This window comes from Heterocephalus glaber, unplaced genomic scaffold, assembly GCF_053883595.1.
Source record: "Heterocephalus glaber isolate CG9 unplaced genomic scaffold, H.glaber_assembly_v1.0 deba00001538, whole genome shotgun sequence".
In the NCBI taxonomy this organism is placed as follows: domain Eukaryota; kingdom Metazoa; phylum Chordata; class Mammalia; order Rodentia; family Bathyergidae; genus Heterocephalus; species Heterocephalus glaber.
In genome coordinates, this window is record NW_028258333.1 from 23,715,670 (window position 1) to 23,738,545 (window position 22,876).

Below are 22,876 nucleotides of genomic sequence, written 5' to 3' on the forward strand. Positions count from 1 at the left end.
CAGTGAATTGCAAATGTTGCTGTTATAACATTTCATTGAATCTGTGGGAATGATGCTAAAAAAGTCCTCGACTACTCCCAAAGCCATTGTCAAATGAAGATCTTGTTGAATTTGACTACTTAAAAATGAGAACAATAAAGTGATTTGGAAGTAATAGAGCCTTTGAAAAAATAGATGAAGACTTGGATACTTTTTGTAAATATAGCCCTGTAGATAATAATGCTGCCCTCTAAATAATAATCCCACCAGAGTCAATTTTATAAAGTTCAGGATGCTATATTATCATAAATTTTAGTTTGGAAAATTGCCCAACACCTCTCATAAAATAATAATCATTCTTTTTTAGGGGGGTACTGGGGATCAAACTCAGGACCTTGTGCTTACGAGGCAGGCATGGTGCCAATGAGCTAAATCCTTGGCCCCTCTTTCTTTTGTTTTTGAAACAGGGTTTTACCATATAGTTAAGGCTGGCCTTGAACTCATGGCAGTCCTCCTGCCTTAGCCTCTGAGTGCTGGAATTACAGGCATGCACCACCATGACTGCCTACTATTTGGTTTCTAACATTTAGTATATTCTGAGATTTGTTGCAGTTATAACTTATATTTTTAAAGATTAAATAAATTTGTATCTAAAAATTTAGATTTTAGCCAGATGTGGTGGTATATGCCTGTAATCCCAGCACTTGGGAGGCTGAGGCAGGAGGATCACTGTGAGTTTGAGGCCAGTCTGGGCTACATCGTGAGTTCAAGGCTAGCCTGAACTACATTGTGAGACCCTGTCTCAAAAAATTTTTAAATTTCATTTTAAGATATTTTAGTCCAATCTTTTTATGACCCTTCTATGACAATTTGGTTTTCCATTTTAATTGACTGTTTCTCTTAGAGTCATGAAAAATACTATATTTCTTCTTATAACCTTTTTTATTTTTTATTTTTTATAGCCATATACTTTGTCTTCTATAGTCAAATAACCTGTCTCCATTTCTCCAAAAATCTCTTGGCATTCTAATGTTTTCTCAAAACATTTTTTTCCTTTTAGTGAAGGATATTTTCTACCATCAGTAGTCCATATAAGGTAATGGAATCCTCCTGTTTATCATTGTTTTTCATTTCTCTTTTCCTATCCTAGTTTCTTATATATATATATATTCCTGCATGTGCCTTACCTCGTGACTGTTTCACTCATTTCATTTTACCTTACAGGTTTTCTTTCTCTCTTTTAAACTGAATTCAGTGTACTTGAATCCAGGGCTTTCACACTAAGCTACAACCCCAGCCCTTTAAAAAAAAATTTTTATTTTTAAAATAAATAGATAGGTTCTTTCTAAATTGCCCAGGATGGGCTCAAATTTGCAATCCTCCTGCCTCAGCCTCCCAGAGTGAGGGAATTACAGGCATGCACCATCATGCCTAGCTATCAGTGTGATTACATTTTTATCCCTGCTTTTTACTTTCATTGTATTAATTAAAAAAATGGTTTTTTGTACCAGGAATCGAACTTGGGACCTTGCACTTGCGAGGCAAGTGGTGGAACCACTGAGCTAAATCCCCAGCTGTATTAATTAAAAAATTTATTTTGGGCTGCTTTATTCACCTCATTTTGTTTCCTATCTTACCAATGAGTAGGTATCTTTTTTTTTTTGGTACCGGGGATCGAACTTGGGTCCTTGCGCTTGCGCAGCAGGAGGCGAAACCACTGAGCTAAATCCCCAGCCCACGAGTAGGTATCTTAAGAGCTAGAGTCACATAATTATTTTATGCACTCTAAATATTAACAAAGCCACAGAAGTATACACATCAACTTTTCAGTTTAATAATATAAACACAGTATGTGAAAGTAAAACAGTTCCCTTAATCTTTCACCCGTTCTGTTTGTATGTGTAAAAGTGGAAAATTTGCATGTCAATCTTGAGGTTTCTTAACACTAATTTTAAAAAGTGCTTTCAAAATCATGAATATTTATCAACATTTATAGAATTTCTCTTTCAGTAGAATTGGATACTTTGTTGTTATCTTGATTATAATGTTTGTCTTTGACTAAATTATAAATTTTGTTTTTAAAATGCTAAATTGATAGAATAGCACACATACATATTAAAGCAGCTCCAACAGAACTAACTTTTAAAATTCATCTACAGACCTTGATCCTCACTTGGAAAGACATTTTGTTCATACTATTTGTTGCTGAGTGTGAGAAGTTTAGCTAATTGTGAATTTGAAATGAAACCAAGACCACCAAGTTGATGCACATAGCCTACCAGGCAGCTGTTGAATGGTGGTTTTGTCATTTTACTACTGATCTGGATTGGAGACAGTTTTTATTCACTTTTGCATCCCATAGTGCCTGGCACACTATAATTTGGGATACATTTTTTAAATTAAGTGAAGAAACTAATGGTACAGTCATGGTGTGCACTATCACTAACAATAGGAATTGATCATTAAGCTATAGTTTTGTATCTGCAGTCCCCTTTTGTTTCACGTATGATAAAGAAGTAAGCATATGCTCAAATCCAGACCGAAATAGTATCAGCAGTGCATACTTTATTAGTGCAACAATATTCCAAACACTTACAAAGAATTAATTCACTTAGTCCTTCCAGTACCCCTATGGAATGAAAGTTGTTATCCCCTTCTGACAGAAAGGGAAACATACTCAGAAGTGTTAAATAACTTCCTTGTGGCCATCCTGTGTGGAGGTGGGCTTCAAATTTAGGGAATCTCACCCAGAATCCATGACTTAACCATTGTGGCCTACTTACTACTGGCTGTGACCTATCCTGCTTCTCAGGGTCATCCCTTGCCTTTCTCCTAAACATTTTTGTTTTGGTTTGTTTTTTTGAGACACGATCTTGCTATGTAGTTCAAGCTGGTCTAGAACTCATTATATAGCCCAGGCTGGCCTCAAACTTGCAGCAATCTTCCTGCCTCAGCCTTCTGAGTGCTGGGATTACAGGTGTGCATCACCACGCCTAGCCTTTTCTCCTCAACTTGCCTCACGCCCCATTGCGTACACCCTGAACAGTTTGATTATGACTATTTCCTTCATTGTAACATCCTTTTCGTTTGTCTGGATGCTGGCCATTGCTTAGTACAACTCCTTTCATCTACTCAGCAGTGAGCTTTGTAGGTCACATTGTGGCAGAAAAATCTCCATGAAGAAAGTACCTTTTATTTTTTAGAATCTAGCTTTTTTCCCAGTGAAAGGAAAGCATTTTCTTCTTGTGAAAGTCTTCATTGACTCACAAAAAAATTGTTGGATATCTTCTCCTTTGTTCTACCTTTGTATTTGCTGTTTCTCTATTTTATATTTTAACTATATTTTAATAGTAGCTTTATTGAGATATAATTTGTATATCCAAAAATTCACCATTTTCAAATATACAGTTTAGTATATTCACTGAGTTGTGTAATCATCACCACCCTGATTTTAAAACATTTTCATCCCTCAGAGGACAAACCCTGTAACCTTTGGATTTCATTTTCTATCCTGCCCCACCCTACAATCCTTGGCAAGCATTAATCTACTTTCTCTCTCTATAGATTTCCCTATTGTGGACATTTCTTGTCCTGGAATTATACATATGTAGTCTTTTGTGTCTGGCTTCTTGTGTAATGTTTTCAAGGTTCGTCTGTGCTGAAGCACAAATCAGTACTTGATTCATTTTTATTGCCCCATGATGCTTCATTGTTATGGATATAACACATTTCTTCATCAGTTGATGGATATTTGTGTTTTTCATACTTTATGACTGTTATGTACAGTTTTTTTTTGGTACCGGGGATCGAACTTGGGACCTTCTGCTTGCGAGGCAGGTGGCGGCACCACTGAGCTAAATCCCTGGCTCTTGTACAAGTTTTTGAATGGGTGTATATTTTAGTTTTTGGAGGTGTGTATCCAGAAGTGGAATTACTGGATCTTTTGGTAATTCTGAGTTTAACATTGTAAGGAACTGTAAAGTTTTTCCAGAGTGTTTGCACCAATTTGCACTCTTACTAGTAATAGTTGAAGTTTCCATATATCCACGTCTTCATCAACGTTTGTTATTGTTATAGACATTCTATTATAGCCATTTTTATTGTAGTCATTCTGTTATAGCCATTCTTCCTTTTTAACATGCATACAAATCTCCTGGGAACCATGTGAATGAGCAGACTCTGATTTATAGGTCTAAGGAGAAGCTTGAGATTCTGAATTTTTGACAAGTTACCTGACAGATATCCACGGTGATGCTCTGTGGACCACATTTTGAGTATTAAAACATTTGAGTACATTTCAGGTTCTGTGAGAGCTGAGGAAATCAGGCTTAGGCAACTGTTACTCTTCATTCCACTTACTAAATGATGTTTTGTGTCCTTAATGAATCAGTCAACAAATACATATATTTTATAGATAGAACAAAGGGAACTTCAGGCTTTCTTTTGGGTTGTTTATCAGCTTTTTTGAGACTGTCTCCTTTGTAGTACAGGCTGGCTCAAACTCACAGTCCCGCTTCCACCTCTGACGTGTTGGCTTTACAGGTGCCATCCCTTAACCTCTGACAACTACCATTCTCTTTGTCTCTGAATTTGACTGTTCTAGATACCTCACATAGGTGGAAATGTACAGTATTTGTGTTGTGTGTTATGTGATTTGCTTGTTTCATTAGCATAATGTTCTCAAGGTTCAACCAAGTTGTACTATGTGTCAGAATTTCCTTTTTAAGGCTGACTACTATTCCATTGTATGTGTATCTACATTTTGTTGATCCATTCATCTGTAGATGGTTATGTGAATTACTTCCACCTTTTGACTATAACAGTGCTGCTGTGAACATAAGTGTACAAATAAAGACCCTGCTTTCAGTTGTTTTGAGTATATACCTAGAATTGGAATTGCTAGCAGCTTGGTAATTCACTTTTTAATTTATTTAGGAACCTCCATACTGTTTTTCATAGCAGCTGCACCATTTCACACTCTCATCAACCATATGCAATGGTCCCAGTTTCTTCCCTGACCATATTTGTTATTTTTTGTTGTTGTTGCAGTTTTAAATCATAGCTATCCTGATGAGTATGAAGTATTATTGCACTGTGATTTTGATTATCATTTTCTTAATGATTGGTGTCCTATCACTTGGCTTGTCACTGAGACAAAATACCTGACACCTACAATTTAAAGGAGGAGAGGCTTATTTTGGCTTACAGTTTCAGAATTTTCAGTCTGTATCCCATATGGCTCCAACACTGAAAACAGAATACTACATGGCCCTGGTAGAGGAAAGGCTGTTGCTGTCATAGTGGTCAGGGAGCAGAGAGAAGGGAGAACGCAGGGAGGATGGTAACCCTTTCAGGTCATGCCCTCACTCCAGTGACTTGCCTTTTCTGCCCAGGTCCCACCTCCCAACTGCAGGTTAGCTGTGTTGCCCCCATGATTCAGTCACCTTCCAAAAGTCCCACTTATGAGCTCTTGAGGCCTTTGGGGAAGTCTTCTTTCAAGCCGTAATAATTAATGATGTTGAGCATCTTTTCATGTGCATATAAATTGTTTTATATCTCTTTGGAAAAATGCCTCTTCAAGTCCATTGTTGAATTTTTTTTTTTGTCATTGAGATGTAGAAATTCTTTGTATATTTTTGATATTAACCTGTTACTAGAAATATGATTTGAAAAACATTTCCCTCATTCTTTGGATATCTACTTCATTTTCTTGATATTGTCCTTTGATGCACAAAAATCTTTAATTTTTTTTTTTTTTCCAGTACTGGGGATTGAACTCAGGATCTTGTGCTTGCGAGGTAGGCGCAGTGCCAGTGAGCTAAATCCCCGGCTCCAAAACTCTTTAATTTTGATGAAGCCTGTATCTTATTTTTTTGGTTGCCTGTGTTTTTCATGTCAGATCCAAAAATTCATTGTCATATTCAATGTCATGAAACTTACCCTCTTTTTTTTCTGTTTTATTTTTAATATTTCTAGAGTTTTAACTCTTACATTCAGGTTTTTGATCAATTTTGAGTTAATATTTTTATATGGTATAAGGTAAGGGTACACCTTTATTCTTTTGCATGTGGGTTTTCAGTTTTCCCAACACTATTTATTGAAAAGACTATCTTTTTGGCACCCTGGTCACAATCACTTGACTATATCTGACGATAGTGTATTTGAGTTTACCTCTTTGGGTTTTCTAGTGCTTGCTCTAAGTTTTACATTTAAATGTAGATAATTCCTCATATGTGTCATTTTGTTTCAGTAAATATAGAGATCTCACCTTCTTTTGCATTCCTTTGTTCTTCTCTATGTATAACATTGTTATTTTAAATATTTCCTATGCATAGCCTTAGATCCATACTAGAGAATTTTATAATTTATGCTTCAATAAAGACAAATTTTCAGTTCAAGCATAGGAGGAAAACATATTATATTTATTGACATATTTGCTTATTCTTTTACCTTCTTCCTTCCTTCCTTCCTTCCTTCCTTCTCCTTTTTGTTCAGAAAACTTCCTTTAACCATACTTTTTGGGTATGTTTGCTGTTGACAGTTCTCTTAGTTTTTATATTTTTCCTTTATTCCTGAAGGATATTTTCTTTGGTTATAGGATTCTATAACTTTTTTTTTTGAGGGAGGGTCTTGCTATGTAGCCCAGGCTGGCCCATAGCTCACAGTGATCCTCCTGTCTCAGCCTTCTGAATGCTGGCACTATAGGCATGCAGTACCACAGCTGGCTTTTTCTTTTATACTTAAAAATATTGTGCTACTTCCTTCAGGTCTCCATGTTTTGTTTTTTTTTTTGGTATACTGGTACATGTTTACAGTATGTAATCATTGCTTTCATTGTGAGGAGTAGGTACATGTATATTTCCTGGTCCTTCGGCTAGAGAGAGTAGGCCTTTGTTAGGGCTTTTTTTGTCAGTGCCAGTGGCATTTTGGGTTAATGTCATTTTTAGCCTTAAATCTGTGATATATGAGATAAAGAGTAAATAAAGGGAATTTACCATTGAGGTGTTCCCCATATCCTAAGCTCTCTAGCCAGTTTGCCTTCTGTCCATTTTTTAGACTCTCATTTTTGTTTTGTATATTATCCCAGGTTTAGCTGTCCATATGAGGAGGATTAGGAAAAAAATACATCTAGGCCTATCTACCCAGAAGCAGAAGTCTAGTCCTTTAACATTAAATAGCTATATACAGTACCACAGTATTTCTCAATATTTACTTTTTTTTAGCCTTTTACTATGTGGTATGTGTTTTCCTAGGTGAAAATTAGAGAATAAGAATGGAGATTCATCTTTTAATCAATGGATAAACAAATCTTGGTAGAAAGAAATTCATGGAATATTGCTCAGAATTTAATTAGTAAGGTCTCAATATGTTTAGACCACAGTGCATCCAGACACAGAAATCTGCCTCTGTAATATCTATTTCATCAATCAAGAAATAGATTTCTTTTTCCTAAAGTCTTAAAATACAGATGATTTTATAGCTGAAAAACTGTTAGAAAGCATAGACTTCATGCTCACTATTACAGCAATAGTTTGTGTCAGGTCTTGGTTGAGAGTATGTGCGTGTGAAGCAGGAAGGATTGGGGACAGGAGGACAGCTAATCATCTTAAGTCGTTGAGCATGGAAAGAGGTTTCTTGGGGGAGCTGTTTTGAGACTTAGAAGAGAAGTGTAATTCAGTTCAAATTAGAGCCAAATATTGTGCAAACCAGAAGGTACGGGATGAACTTTCAGTTTTGAATCCATTTTACATATATATATATATATATTTTATATATATTATATATATATTATATATTTAGATGTAATATATACACACACACATATACACTCTTTTGGTCCAAGTTAAAGTCATGGGAAGTTGTTAGTACCATTGCCTCTATTTAAAAGATATTTAAACTAAAGCTAAAAAAATTGTTAAAAATTTTGTTTAAAAATTATCGTTTTTTAAACCTCAATGTGATTGATATTTTATTTTATTTTAATTTTATTTTTGGTACCAGGGATCAAACTCAGGACCTTGCGCTTGCGAGGCAGGCGGCAGAACCACTAAGCTAAATCCCTAGCCTGTGATTGACATTTTAGACCAAATAAATCTTTCTTGTATGGGGGAGTGGACACTGTCTTGTATACTATTGGATTTTTAGCAGCCATTAACTCTTCCTCTAGTTGAAGTTATGAAAAAATGCCTTCAGAACTTGAGAAATTTCCTCTGGAGGGCAAAACTCTTCCTGCTTGAGAACTACTGAGTTAAGGCCACATACCTAACAAATGGGAAAACCTAGGTCTGAACCCAGGCCTCATTACTCCAAATCCTCAACACACAGACTAAATAATCTTAATCTTCTTTCTTTTTCCTTGCTTCTGGTTCCACTACCCAAAGCTCTCTGTCCAAAGCTAAGTTATAGCCCCTGACCCAAAGGAAGACTAGAAGAGAATTAACAAGTTGTTGTGTCACAAGTCAGTGTGTAATGTAAATCTTTGGGAAGAAGTCTTATTTCTGAGGCACCTCCTAAGACCTATAGTTTGAAAGGCTTCCAACTGAGTCTATTGGAATTGGGATTGAAGCTCAGGTGGATTGTTGTCTCCCAAAAGGCAGTTTTCCTCCTTCTCTAGAAGTAAAGCTAGCACAGGACTTCTCAGAATACGGAACAGTTAGGCCCTAGAGAAGTGGAACTTTAGTGGAGGTGGCATGGAGATCTATTTTTCCTCTTCATGTCTATTATTATTATTATTAACAGTAGTAATATTAGTAATATTACTGGTAAAATTACTAGTAATAGTAGTACTAGTAATATTAGTATTAGTGTGATTTTTTTTGCTTCCACCCATCTGGGCTACTGGCATGAGGAACCAGCTACCTTCTGGGGTAGTAGCCTTCACTGTCACCTAAATGATTTCTTGGAGAAAGTAGTGTTCATTTTCATAGCTTCTTCTTGGTATTCTTCATTCTCTTTCCCTAACTACTAGTAGCAACTTTGTGGCAGATCATTATTACTGGGTAGGCTTTATTATGGCTTACAGCAGTATACACATACAACTTCTTAATTTATGCCTCTGCCAGAATGATTGTTCAGAAACAAGTCTTGTGAAACTGTTAATCAAATAGAACTGCTCATGTTATTTGAGATATGTTTACTATCACTGTTATTATTGAGGCTAGACCAAAGAGCCTAGGAAATAATCCTTTGGTTGGTATTTAGAACCAAACCAAAACAAAATGTGGTATCTTTTTCTCTCTTCCATTAAGACTGTGGCTTTTGTTATGAATTCTGGTAATAAATTACTTCATTAAAGTCCTGTAGTTTGTGATGTTCCTTGGCAGGAAAATGTTGAAAATATTTTACTGTTATGGCAAATTTCACACTAGGTCATATTTCAAAAAGTCATTAGTAAAAGTTCTGGAAAAAGAACAGTCACCATCAAGTGATACGCTACCAAAAGATAGATTGCTACTATTTTAGATGATTTAGTTTTGCCAATTATATGGGCTTTTTATGAGTTATGTCCTATGTCATTTCCAGTAAAACTTTGATTTTAAATATAAACAACATTTACTTAAACATTTAATTCACTCCTAATGTAAACATGAAGTTCTGTGTTTGTTTTTTCTTTAAATATTAGAAATTGTCTATATATAGGCACATTTTGCATTGAATTAAATAATTTTCATTCCAGCTTTAATGTGACAGTATTTTTATTTGCTGCTTGATGAAAAAGTAATTAGTTATGAAATGAAGCACAGACTATAATAGATTATTCTAAGTGAAACATTTCAACTACTCTCCTGGTTTTTGCAAGAATGCTTAGCACTTTTAAATTAGCTTTCATTGCTTACAACTATTGTCAACTGTCAAGGGAAAAGGGAGTAATGTCTTAGGTAATTCAATATAAGGGTAGTCCAAAATTCATTTGTTTAACTTTTAAATTATTTTGAAATTTGTTTTGGGATATTGACATCTCTGAAATAGATACATGCTATACTTCTACAATATAGTTAACTATATATATTTTTGTCTTGAAATAAATTGAAAAATTTCCAGCTGTTTATTCCTGTTCAAGGCCTTCCCGTGATTCATAATTTCTTTCACTAATCTGTGGTGGTAATGGATTATTGTAACCTCTCAGATTCTTAGTTTGGAAAATGTTGATTGCAAAGAAAGAGGGACTACTGTGGTAGGTAGTCAACATAGTGGGTATCAGTAATTTTTGTTTTAAGTTTTTCCTTAACTCTGTGTCCTTACATCATAATACAGACCATGCGTGAGGCCTGGGCTGAGGTGTATATAGGGGTAGGCTTAGTCTGCTTTCTCTTTTTATGCAGCCAGAAGGCTTGTTTTTTTTTCCTTCATTCTCTTCCTATGGTTAACTTTTTTTCTTTGTTTTTTATAGCACAACATTTATTGGTACATTTTAGGCATGCATAATGATATCATAGGAAATTTGCACCTGTACATGATACATCCCACCCCTTTTTTTCCCATGTCCCCTCTCCCCTCAAGCCCCCTCTGCTCCCAAATGTTTGGTTTTAATATAGGAAATACTTTGCTTGGTTATAAAAGAATGAATGTTAGATTTCACATTTTATTTTATTTTTTTATTTTTTGGTACTGGGGATCGAACTGGGGTCCTTGCGCTTACAGGGCAGGCAACAGAACCACTGAGCTAACCCCGGCTCCAAATTTCACATTTTAGTTAAAGTAGTTTGTAAAATTTTGAATTTGTGACAGGCATGAATTTTAGTTTAATTAATTTGCTCTTGGGCAATGAAGATCTGAATAAACAATGAAATATCTTCCAATGATCACTGTGACTTCTTTTTATTTGTCTGTTTTTGGTCTTTTTTTGAGACAGGGTCTTGCTATGTAGTTCAGGCTGGCCTTGAACTCAGTATGTGTAGCCCAGGCTGGTCTTGAACTTGCAGCAATCTTCCTGCCTCAGCCTCCAGAGAGCTGGGGCCACCATGCCCAGCATGTGACTTACAGTTTGTCATGTATGCATCCCTTTTCACTATTCCTCAAGATTTTGTTTGTACTCCTGTCTGCTATAGCATTTGTTGTACTGAATTAAGAGTCACCAATGCCTATTTCTTTTTTTTTTCCCATTAAGTTTATTGGTACATTTTAGGTGTAAAATACAGTTACATTCATCATTGGGATCTTGTACCTTTAGATGAGTATCTTGGTTCTTATTTTTCCTCTTCCCCTGCCCTCCCTTCACCACCTCCACCCTTCCCTATTTGCAAAGACTTTGTTTCCATTTTTTTCCTTTTCTCATATTTTTTCTTTTCCCGTCTTTCCTTACCCCTCCCCCTCCCACTTCCTCTACTCCTTTAGACCTTTTCTTCCTATTACACAATATCAATTATACATTGTTTTAAGTACAGTATCACAATTTAGAGGACATTACCAGAGGTTTTACCGAATTACAAAGGATATAGGAAGCATATTACAAAAATATTTTTTGAAATAAATTTGACAATTTCTAGGAATTACCTTGGAAGACAAATTAATGAAACTGACTGGAAGAAATAGCAAAATTTGAATAGCACCTATCAAAGAAAGTAAATTCCCAGCTTGGAAACCTACCTATATGACAACAACAGGCTCATAGACATTTTAACTGATGAATTATATCAAACATTTAAAGCAGAAAAAAGGAACACTTCTCCCTTCATTTTAGGAAATCAACACTGTGCTAATACTAAAACTGGATAAAGATAATAGAAAAAAGTATGAACATAGTTAAAAATTTCTTTAACAAAACAAACTATTAGAAGTCAGATCTGGCAGTATGTAGTAAGTGGTTTCATTATAGGGATGGCAGTGTTGGTTCAGCTTTGGAAGATCCACCCCCATAAGTCATCATTTTAACAGAAGAAAGGAAAAAGCCATATGAACCTGTCACTAGTTGGAGAAAAAGTAGTGGACTAAATTCTACAGCTGTTCATGGTAAAAGCTATCAGGAGACTGGAAGTAGAATAGAACCTTCTCAACAGATAAAAGACATGTAGTCCATACTTCTAGCAAAAATGCCTTATATGAATGGAAAAGATACAATGCTTTCTCCCTAATGTGGGGAACAAGGGCATATATGCCTGCTTTTCCTTTGTCCATTAAACTTTGAAACATAGGCCCAAACCAAAGTAATCTGGCAATAAAAAGAAACAAATAGTTTAGGATTGGCAAGGTAGAAGTAAAACCTTTATATGTAGATGAAATGATCATCTACAGAGAAAATACTAAGAAATCTCTAGGAGCCCCTAGAACTTGTATTTGAATTTAGCAGGATTAGAAAACACAAGGTATATATAAAAATTCAGGTCTGTGTATACTTGCTATAAATGAAGAATTGGCTGAAATTTGAAAGTTATGTAGGAGTATAAAGGACCTAGAAAAGTAAAAAGAAAAAAAAACAGTGTTGGAAGATATTTATTACCTAATTTTAAGACTTCCTCTAAAGCTACAGTAATCAAGGCAGTGTTGGTGTAAGGAAAGACATATAGATCATTGGAATAAAACAGAATCTAGAAATAGAACCACACATATATGGTCGACTGACTTTTAAAAGATTATTTAATGTTAACATTTTATAGAACATAAGCTCAACTCAAGAGTAGAGGAAAAGATAGTGTTTTCAGCAAATGGTACTAGAACACTTGTTATCTGTATGTAAAAAATTAACCTCAACCCCTTATTTCCATACATAAAAATAACTTGAAAGAATCTATGAACCTAAATATGAAGGACTAAAACTATAAAACTTTAAGAAGAAATTATAAGGGAAAATGTTCATGAATTTAGGGTAGTCAAGAATTTCCTAGGATACAAAAAACATGATGCATAAAAGAAAAAAATTGATAAATGAGATTCCGTCAAAATTTAGAACTTTAAAAGACATCGTTAAGAAAATGAAAAGTAGTCTTTAAACAGACCATATTTATAATGCATATAACCTATGACCAGAATATATAAAGAACTCTTACAGCTCATTAATAGACAACCCAGTTAAAAAGTAGACAAAAGAAGATGATAAATAGCCAGTACAGCACAAGGAAAGGTGTGCAACACTAGAATCAGAAAAATACTAGTCAGTAAAATAACAAGATCATATTATACACTTATTAGGGAGATGAAGTTAAAAGTTTTAACAGAACAAATGTCAGCTTAGATGTGAACCAGTTAGAACTTTCTAATACTTCTAATGTGAATGTAAAATGATAAAATCATTTTGGAAAACAACATAGAAATTTCTCGTATTACTGTTAAGAACCAACAGTTCTGTTCTTAAGTTTTTACTTAAGAGGAATGAAAACACATGTTCACAATAGATTCATACATACAAGATGACTATCTCTTATCTGAAATTCTTGGGACCAGAAGTGTTTCAGATATTGATTTGAAATCCACTTGATCTGCATAGAGGATAGCTACTACTGCTTTTTTTCGGGTTCTTGTCACACGGAGTATTGTTTCCCACCCTTTAACTTTCAGTCTATGAGTTTCTTTTTGAAACAAGTCTGTGTCTAGTGTGCAGCATATTGTTGGATCTTGCTTCTTGACCCATTCTGCCAGTCTATTTCTTTTGATTGGTGAATTGAGACCATTAACATTGATGGTTATAACTGATGCATATTGACTTGTCATTGTCATGACTTTTTCTTTTTGTTGTATTCTTCCCCTTTGTGTTTAATTTCTTGTTATGCCCAGCAGATTCATTCTGCTGGGCTTCCTGGGGTTGAGATCCTCGTTGTGTTTTCCTAGGATATTGTCTAAAATATTTTGGAGTGCTGGTTTGGTATTCATGAAGTTCCTAAGGTGCTCTTTGTCATGAAAGTATCTTGTTTCTCCATCAATTTTGAAAGATAGTTTTACAGGGTACATCAATCTGGATTGGAGGCTGTTTTCCTTTAGGGCTTGAAATACATCACTCTTCTTGCCTTGAGGGTTTGTGTTGAGAAGTCTGCTGTGATTCTGATGGGCTTTCCTTTGTATGTGATTTGTTTCTTTTCTCTAACTGCCTTTAGAACTTTGTTCATCTGTTGGGTTTCTGGAATCTTAACAATTATATGCCTGTGTGTACACTTTTTTTGATCAAGGCTATTTGGAGTCCTATATGCCTCACTTATCTGAATGTCAAGTTCTTCCCCTGCTTGGGAAATTTTCTGCCATCACTTCTGGGAACAGTTTTTTTTTTTATGTTGTCTGCACTCTCTCCTGTTTCATTGTTGACTCCGATCAGTCTTATGTTATTCTTCCTTTGCATCATCTAGGAGCTGCTGGATTGATTTCTTGTTGTCCCTTCTAATTTTGAAGCAATTTTTCTTCTCCTGGTCATTAATTGCAATCTTGCCTTCTATATTTGAAATTCTGTCCTCACATTGGCTCATTCTGCTGCATAGACTTTAATGGAGTTTTTAATCTCCTTTAAATCTGTTTGCATCTGTTTTATGGGTTCCATTTGTTTCCTATATTGGGATTCCCTCATGTTCCTCAATTCCTCTTTTTTTTAAAATCTGTGTCCTCTCTAGATTTATTAATCATGTCTTTCACTATGGGCACAATCCCTGCCATTATCTCAGAAATTACTTCTGATTTTATTTTTTCCAGATCCTCTTTTGTTGCCAGTTCAGGGAGTCCAGGTGGTTGAGTATCAGATTGTTCCATCTTATTTCCCTTTGGGGTTGCTTTAGCTGATCTGGAAGTCTGGTTTTGAGACTTGTTTACGTGTCTTCTCATTTTGACGGGGAGGGGGAGGTGTTGCTGTCGCCTGTGTGGCTTACCTTCTCTGTGCTGAGGGGGTAGAACGGTGGCCTGGATGCCTCCTCCTGGGTGCTGGGAGTGGCTCACCTCCTCTGTGCTGAGGGGGGAGGTTTGAGGGGCCAGAAGCCTCCTCAAGGCCTGAAACTTTGAAAAGTTTGTAGAGGTTTCAGTCCATAACCAGGTGGCTGCAAGGCATGATGGCTTGGCAGGCAGGCATCTTAGACCACCAATGTCTATTTCTTAATCCATATACTTCTTGGGAGGAGGGATGAGTTTAATCTCACCTAGCACCTGGTATAATCTGACTTTAAAATGCTATTGAAACAGTGAATTAGCGAATGATTCTCCTCTTCCTCCTTCTCCTTTTCCTCTTTATCCATGTCCTCCTTCTCTTCCTTCTTACCTGCCTGCTCTTCTCCTTTGATTGAACCCACTATGATTGCACTGTACTCCCCCTCCCCCTTGTTTTGAGAAAGGGTCTGGCTAAGTCTCTAAGTTGCCTAAGCTGGACTAAAACATGGGGTCCTCCTGCTTCCATCTCCCAGAGTGCTGGGGTTGCAGCCCTGCACCACTGTGCCTGGCTTGAGTTTCTTATTTGTACACTTTCAGAGCAGGTTTTGTGATTTTTTTTTTTTTAACCTTTAAGGGTTAAAAAGTACATAGCTACCTTATGACAGTTTTGTTGTCTGTCAGAAATTAAGTGCAGAATACTGGAAGATGTGCCCAAGTACAAATAAAAAGAGAGCTTTTAATATTTTGGATGTGGGATTCCAAAAAACAATTATTTTTAGGGAAAATTTATAATTATTATTTTAAATCATAGGCTATAGTATCTTTAAAATAATTTTTAATTTTGAAATATGGTAAGTGGTATCCAAATTTAATTTCTTTCAGTTTATGATTATCTTTGTGTGATTTTCTGAGTAAGAGAATATGCTGCTGCTACTTAAACAATTTACAGTGGAATGCAAAGGTTCTGTTAGTGTATTAAAAATATGGAAGGCGTTACATTCGTATGAAACATCAATAGAGCTTAAAAAAGATCATGATGAACTACTTATAGGGAAAACTAAAAAATTGGAAAATAAGGTTAGAACACTACAGAAGGAACTAACAGAAACAAAAGAAGTGAAATCACAGTTAGAACATGAGAAACTACATCGAGAAGGTGAACTTGGCAATTTACGATTTGTCTTACAACCAGAAGAGGCGAAGAGAAGAAATGTTGATCAGTTTTATGAAAAAATTAAAGAACAGTTAAGAAAAAAAGAAGAGCAATATTATCAAGTAGTTGAAGCAAAACACCAACTTGAAATTTCTCTTGAATTGAAGACTGTAAGAATTAAATTGAATCTGGTAAATTAAAAAAATAAAAATAATACATGGAGAATCATTTTCCTGTATTTCAAAAATTTTTGATATTCTTTTGTGGGGGGAGTGTTGTTTTTTCTTTGTGGTGCTTGTATCAGCCTGGGGTTCCTCTAATGCTCTACTACTTAGCTACATTCTCAGCCCTTGATGTTCTGTTTTGATTTCCATAATCAGTGACTTTAAGGAAAGAAAAATCCTAGTATCTCTTTTAAGAATTGTATTATCAGCAACTACTTATTTACTTTTAGATTAAGTTAAAAGTTTATGTTAACAATAGGGAAGAATTTTATACAACCTAGAGTTTCTTACTTTGTGTTTTTCTTTTGTGGTAGCATGGATTTAACCAAGGGCCTCTCATGCTACCCAAATGCTCTCTTAGGTATTTCTTTTTAGAATTTAAAATCAGCTAAAAAAGATAAATTGTGGTTTATCTAGAAGAACAGACAAAAGATGTCTTCACATTTTATTTTACTATTTAAGTGCGTTAAAAAGCCAGTGATGTAGTTTTTAAAAACTGTATTTCCTCAGAATGTGATATATAGTTTAACTCAAATACACTATTTTAGTCATTTATGTCATGGACTTTCCTGTTTCAGAATCCTGTCCAAAAGATTCCCGACTCACATGAGATAACACTGAAGCATGGCACTAAAACAGTAAGTTTTAAAAACTTGTTTCTTTTCTTGTGATAATAGGGCTTTGATGGAAAATTGAACTAATGAGATACTTTAAAAATTTTATTTATTTTTATTTTTTGAGATACTTTTTAAGGTTAATTACAAAATCAACTGATGTCATAATAATTTTAAACATTAAAAAGAGATTTAATTTTTATGTTTAATGAAAATAGCCATTATCTTTTATGTACAGTGGGAATACACTGTCAGTGTTATTGTTGGCTTTTTGAAAACCTCTCTTTAATATAGGAACATTACAAATGAAGAGAAATGAAACTCAAATATAGTTTTGTTTTTAAGAGAGTAGTTTTTAAATTTCTCATTACTCTTAGCTCTATTTCTGTACTGTATTCATAAAAGGTACAAATTTCTTCACTTTATGAATGAATGTTGAGAAAAGAAATGAATCTTGTGTGGTGATTGTATTGCTTTAAGATTGTATTACTGGGCCAGGGATTTTGCTCAGTGGTTTCACCGCCTGCCGCGTAAGCGCAAGGACCCAAGTTTGATCCCCGGTACCAAAAAAAAAAAAAAAGATTATATTACTAAGCTTATAAGGTATATTTTTTTAAATTTTAGAATCTTTATTGTTTACTCTAACAAAGCCCTCTTCCTTCTTCATTAAACCTTCTTTTATACCTTTAGACAAAAGAAACTATGATTTGAGTCTCCCATTCTGCCATGTGATTTGTGAAAATATCCACATATGGCTGCTTATTTCCTCCCTTGACAGTTAACTTGCTTACAGAGGCCATCCTGAGTCTGTGTAATCAGATCCAGAATGATGCAGTGTGTTTGATCCAAAATGATGGGGAAGTTAGCTCTGGGTCCTACCTCCCCAGACTAAAGGCCCTTTGGGTTGGTCTCAATATAAGCAAAGATAACTAAAGCTTCTCCTTACATGTAATATACACCAAGCGCATTCCCTCTTTATTTAATTTCTTTCTCTCACATACTCATTATTCAATTTCTCATCTGAATTCAATTTCCTTATTGATCTTTCCTTACTTTTCCCAGTAGGGGTCTTCTTGGTATATGATCTTCTGAAACCATATTCCCAGTCTTCCATAGGGTATATTTTTATATTCTGTTTACTTATGTTACTTAAGGATAAACAATATAAAATATTTAAAATAGAAGATGAAATCATTATATCTTACTGGAAAAATCATTAAAAAAGTGGTAGTTTGAATGAATGAAATGTGCATATGAAATGAAAGAATAAAATTATATTACTTTCCCTTTTCAACAAAAGTCCCTTTGTCTAAATCTCTCATGTAAGGATAGATATAAGGCATATATTCCATAATGAGAAAGAAAACATTGAGGTAGACCTAGAAATGACACAAATGGTAAGACTGATGTATAGGGATCTAAAAACAATATAATTCAACAAAATATTTTCTTTTGAAAATATTTTCATGAAAGTATTTCTCAAATATAATGGGTTTACTGTTTTTGGGGGTTTTTTTGGTACCGGGGATTGAACTCAGGACCTTGTGCTTGTGAGGCAGGCAGTGGAACCACTGAGCTAAATCCCTGACCTTTTTTTTTTTTCCATACCGGGGATTGAACTTGGACCTTGTGCTTGTGAGGCAGTTGGCACTGTTGTTTTAAATGGAATCAGGGAGGGAGGGTGTGAGGGAGACAGCATGAGGTCAGTGGTGGGCTTCTTGTCCCAGTGGGGCTTGCATGGGTACACCCTCCTCAGGACTTTCAGAGGAGACACTGGCTGGGCTGCAGAAACCTCTAAAAGAAGGACCTCCTTGGCCACTTTGGCTGTGTCAATGCCATTGAATTTTCTAACAATGGAGGCCAGTGGCTGGTCTCAGGAGGAGACCATACTCTTAAATGAAATAAATAGGACACAAATGTGTATATACCGAATAGTTTCTGTTGTGAGAAACAATAGATAATGTGAAATAGGATGAAAAGGTCTAAAGGGGAGAAAGAAGTGGGAGGAGTGGGGGAAAGGAAAGAAGGGAAAGGAAAAAATATGAGAAAACGAAAAAATAGAAACAAAGTCTGTGTAAATAGGGAGGGGTTGAAGGGCGGGCAGGGGAATAGGGGAAAAAAAAAAAAAGAAAGAAATGATAAATGTAAGGGGCCAGGGGTTTAGCTCAGTGGTTCTGCAGCCTGCCCTGCAAGCTCAAGGACCAGAGTTTGATCCCTGGTAACCAAAAAAAAAAAAAAGCAACAAAAAAAAGAAATGAAGAACCAAGATATATCACATAAAGGTACAAATCCCTAATGATGAATGTCATCATATTGTATACCAAAAATGCACCAATAAACTTAATGAAAATAAAAAGAATTTGTCATTTCATTTATCTAATTGGTCGATATACAGTATAAGAAATTTCTTATAATCTTTTAAATTTCAATAAGGTCAGGAGTGAGTCCTCTTTTTGTTCCTGACATGAGTAAGTCTTTCTTATTTGCTTAGCTATACTAAATAAAAGTTTCTCAATTTTGTTGAAAATTTTAAAAGACCAACTTTTGGTCTTGTTAATTTTTTGTTGTTGTTTAAAAAATTATTTCACTTTTTTACTCTGTTCTACATAAATAGTTTCCTTCTGCTTGCTTTGGGTTTTGGAAGATTTTAAAGACTGAAAGTTATTGATTTGAGGGTTTTTTTTTTCTTTTTTGATATAGGTGCTCATGCTCATACATTTTTCTCTACTTATATACATTGCCTCAGTTTTAATTTACTTCAATAGTAAAAAATGGAAATAGTTAAAATGGATGCTTTTGGGAATCCCACAAGAAAAACCTGAAATATTAATAAGTGCAAATTCAATAAGGAGTTCTTTCAGAGTTTGGGTTAAAAACATTAGAAGATTAATGCTTTGTAGTGAGTCCAAAGATTCCTAGGACTTCCTATGTAAGCAAAACCAGAACTGTGGTTTTGTAACCACTTAAAATTTTAGAAATATTTAAAACATTTTATAAAGAATTTATAATTACAGGAGAAACTCAGGTGTACTTGAAATACTTATATAGTTAATGTACTATGAGACCAATTAAATTATCTAATTATGGACTACGGTCTAAAGCTTATTGAAAGAAGGAAAATATAAAAACACTTTCAAGGGCTGGGGCTTTAGCTCAGTAGTTTCTCTGCCTGCCTCACAAGGTCCTGAGTTCGATCCCCCGTACCAAAAAAAACCCCACTTTCAATATAAAGGTCAGTATTGAAATTATGCTCTTTCTCAGGAACTGGAAACTTATTTTTGCGTGATCTGATATTAAAAAAAAGTTTAAAATATTTTATTTCTTGGTCAAAAGTAATTATAGAATATTTTGATACTAGATTTCATTCATTTATGTAAGTTAAGATATTCGTTCACTTCTGAACAACTTTTTGTTTTAGGGCAACATTTATATTATACAGTTCCTTATTTTCTGGTTAAAATGCACCTGAGAATTAACTAGACTTCCTGTGTTCTTCAACTCTTGAGAACATAGAAGTGAGAATTGTGGTTTAGCTAATCTTTGGAAGGACTTTCATTCTCTAACTAGGGGAGAGTATTTTTTCCTCCCTAAGCTCTGTTTTTTGTCATATTCATTGCCTTTCATACCTTTTTCATGAATAATGAATATAAGCAATAGTAGACACCCCGAAACTTCAGAATGCTGACACTGAAAACATTGTTTTGTCACTTTGCTGTAGAACTTGCCGTGTCTTTTCTGCCCTTAAAAGAACAGTCAACTTAGAGATTTATTCTGTTGTTCTTTCTTGGGTAGAGAAGAATTATCTTATATTGGTCAGACTGCATTGATATTTGTGTTATATAAGATTTAAAAATTTTTAGTCCTCTTTCCTTGAAACATTTACTAGAGTTTCTATTTTGTGATAGGCACTGTGCTGACCAAGACATGGTCTATGACTAGAGCTTACACTCTTGAGGAGAGGACAGGCACTGAAGACAGGAGCCACAAATGAATTTACAGTTTCAAATTGTGTTGAGTGGATCGAACACTGTTGAGATTAGCCTATCAAGAGAAAGGACACTTCTTTAATTGTAATGGGAGAGAAGGAGGGCAGCATAATGAGCATGGAGGCAAATGAGTTTGTTAGTGGTGACAGCAGAAGTCACTTAATTTTCTAAACTGTTTTGTTTTGGTTTTTTTGGTACTGGGGATTGAACTCGGGTCCTTGCGCTTGCGCAGCAGGCGGCGAAACCACTGAGCTAAATCCCAGGCCCAGTGGGTTTGTTTTTTTGTTTTTGGTACCGGGGATCGAACTTGGGTCCTTGCCCTTGCGCAACAGGCAGTGAAACCACTGAGCTAAATCCCCGGACCTTTTCATTTGTTTTTATTTTTTATTGTTTTTTATTTAAAGAGATTGTTCAGTCATAAAAAAAGACTTGTTCTCATTTGTATGTTTTAATACCTTTAGAGTCCATATCTAATTTTAACATAATAAGTTATTATTTATATATAATTCCTTTACATTCTGTAATCAGTGTTTGCAGGTCTTGATTAAGATGAGCTTAATTTATTTTGTCACTGTAATTATAGTAATTATAATAATTACATTTCATGTCTGGTTGATTTATGGACATTTTGTTTATATAAAACTTTGATCTTTTAACTGTCTCGTAAGTATGATAATCACACTAAAAAATGCCTAATGCAGTTCTTTCTTTCTGAGAGGGCAGTAGGTCTGGGGACTTCCTGCTTTGACAGAAGGTTAAATGTAGCTCAGAAATAGTAAGTTACACATTGGGAATGCATATGTAAATTGGACCTATGAACATTCACAAGGAAAGCAAATATTTTATGGATACTTATAAGTGCTATTACAATCAGTTATAAATTGAGCTTTACATATGTTTAAAGTGAATATACTTGAGTCATTCAGCTATATGCATAAGAAGTTTTACTTTGTCTTATTTTGTTAAGTAGATTTCAAAAAATACTCATTGGCGTTGCTTTATTTATTTATTCATTTATCTACGTATGCTGAGAATTGAATGCAAGGCCTTCTATATGGTAGGCCAAAACTCTACCACTCAGCTATACCCCACTAGCCCATTTTGGTGATTTTTGATTCATTTGATCTGTTTCTTTTTTTTTTCCCCCTTCTATGTTATTCATTCAGTTGTGGTTTAATTATCTTAAAAAGCTTGCTCAATATTGTGTATTAGGAAAGCTTAATTATTTGTAAGATTAGTCCTCTTTCTTTCCTCGAAATATTTACTAGTTTCTACTTTCTATACTTACTAAAGCAGTGTAGTTTATCATATAAAATTATAGTGATAGCTGTTCTGAGTACATGGTTGATAAGATGGGATAAAATATCAATTTAAAAACATTTAAAATATTAAATTAATTTAAAAATATTTAAAAATTTAGCCTAAAATATTTTTTATTTCAAAAGAAATAATACTCATATTAACCCAATCAAATTATATAGAAGCTGCTGACCATTCCTACTTTTTTTTTGGTACCAGGGATCGAACTCCTGACCTTGTGCTTGTGGGGGCAGGGGGCAGAACCACTGAGCTAAATCCCTGGCCCTATTCCTACTTTTCAGAAGAAAAAACAGTTGATACTCTGTGCGTCTAGTGCCTTTAGGTTAGGGGATGGGGTTAAGAAGTGGAAATGAGGTTAATAACAGACTGTAAGTTGTTTGTCTCCAGTTCTTTCTTTTTTTTTTTTTTTTAACAGGTGTCTGCTCTGGGTCTAGATCCCTCAGGTGCCCGTTTGGTGACTGGGGGATATGACTACGATGTTAAGTTTTGGGATTTTGCTGGAATGGATGCGTCTTTCAAGGCTTTTCGATCGCTGCAGCCCTGTGAGTGGTATGTATTCACTTACTTAATATCTTCATATTTGGAGACAGTACTATTGTTATTTGAATTCTATCTATCATTATTTGTATCAAAATTTAGTTTCATTAACCTATGTTTTAAAGGCATTTTCTGTCGTGTATTTTTTAAAAAAATGTTTCTTTAGAAACTGTTCCTTGCTTCATTTATTTTAAAACCCTCTGTGCTGTGTATGTGTATGTGTGTGTGTATATTACATTCTTGTGTATGATGTATGATGAGTCAGTATGCAAGTAGTGACCCATGCTACAC

The 22,876-nt window shown here is 34.9% G+C and overlaps 1 protein-coding gene and 1 pseudogene across 2 annotated transcripts in view; one reads left to right on the forward strand and one right to left on the reverse strand.

Annotated features, from left to right (window-relative positions):
• Positions 1 to 22,876, forward strand: part of Wdr70 (WD repeat domain 70) — a 327,702-nt gene that overhangs the window by 45,757 nt on the left and 259,069 nt on the right. For both annotated transcript variants that reach the window (XM_004848601.3, XM_013073525.3), the window contains exons 6-7: positions 16,707 to 16,766; positions 22,464 to 22,597. In XM_004848601.3, the coding sequence (XP_004848658.2) occupies positions 16,707 to 16,766; positions 22,464 to 22,597 (194 nt within the window). The remainder of the gene's footprint in view (positions 1 to 16,706; positions 16,767 to 22,463; positions 22,598 to 22,876) is intronic.
• On the reverse strand, positions 10,208 to 10,311 carry LOC147824517 (small nucleolar RNA SNORA51; annotated as a pseudogene).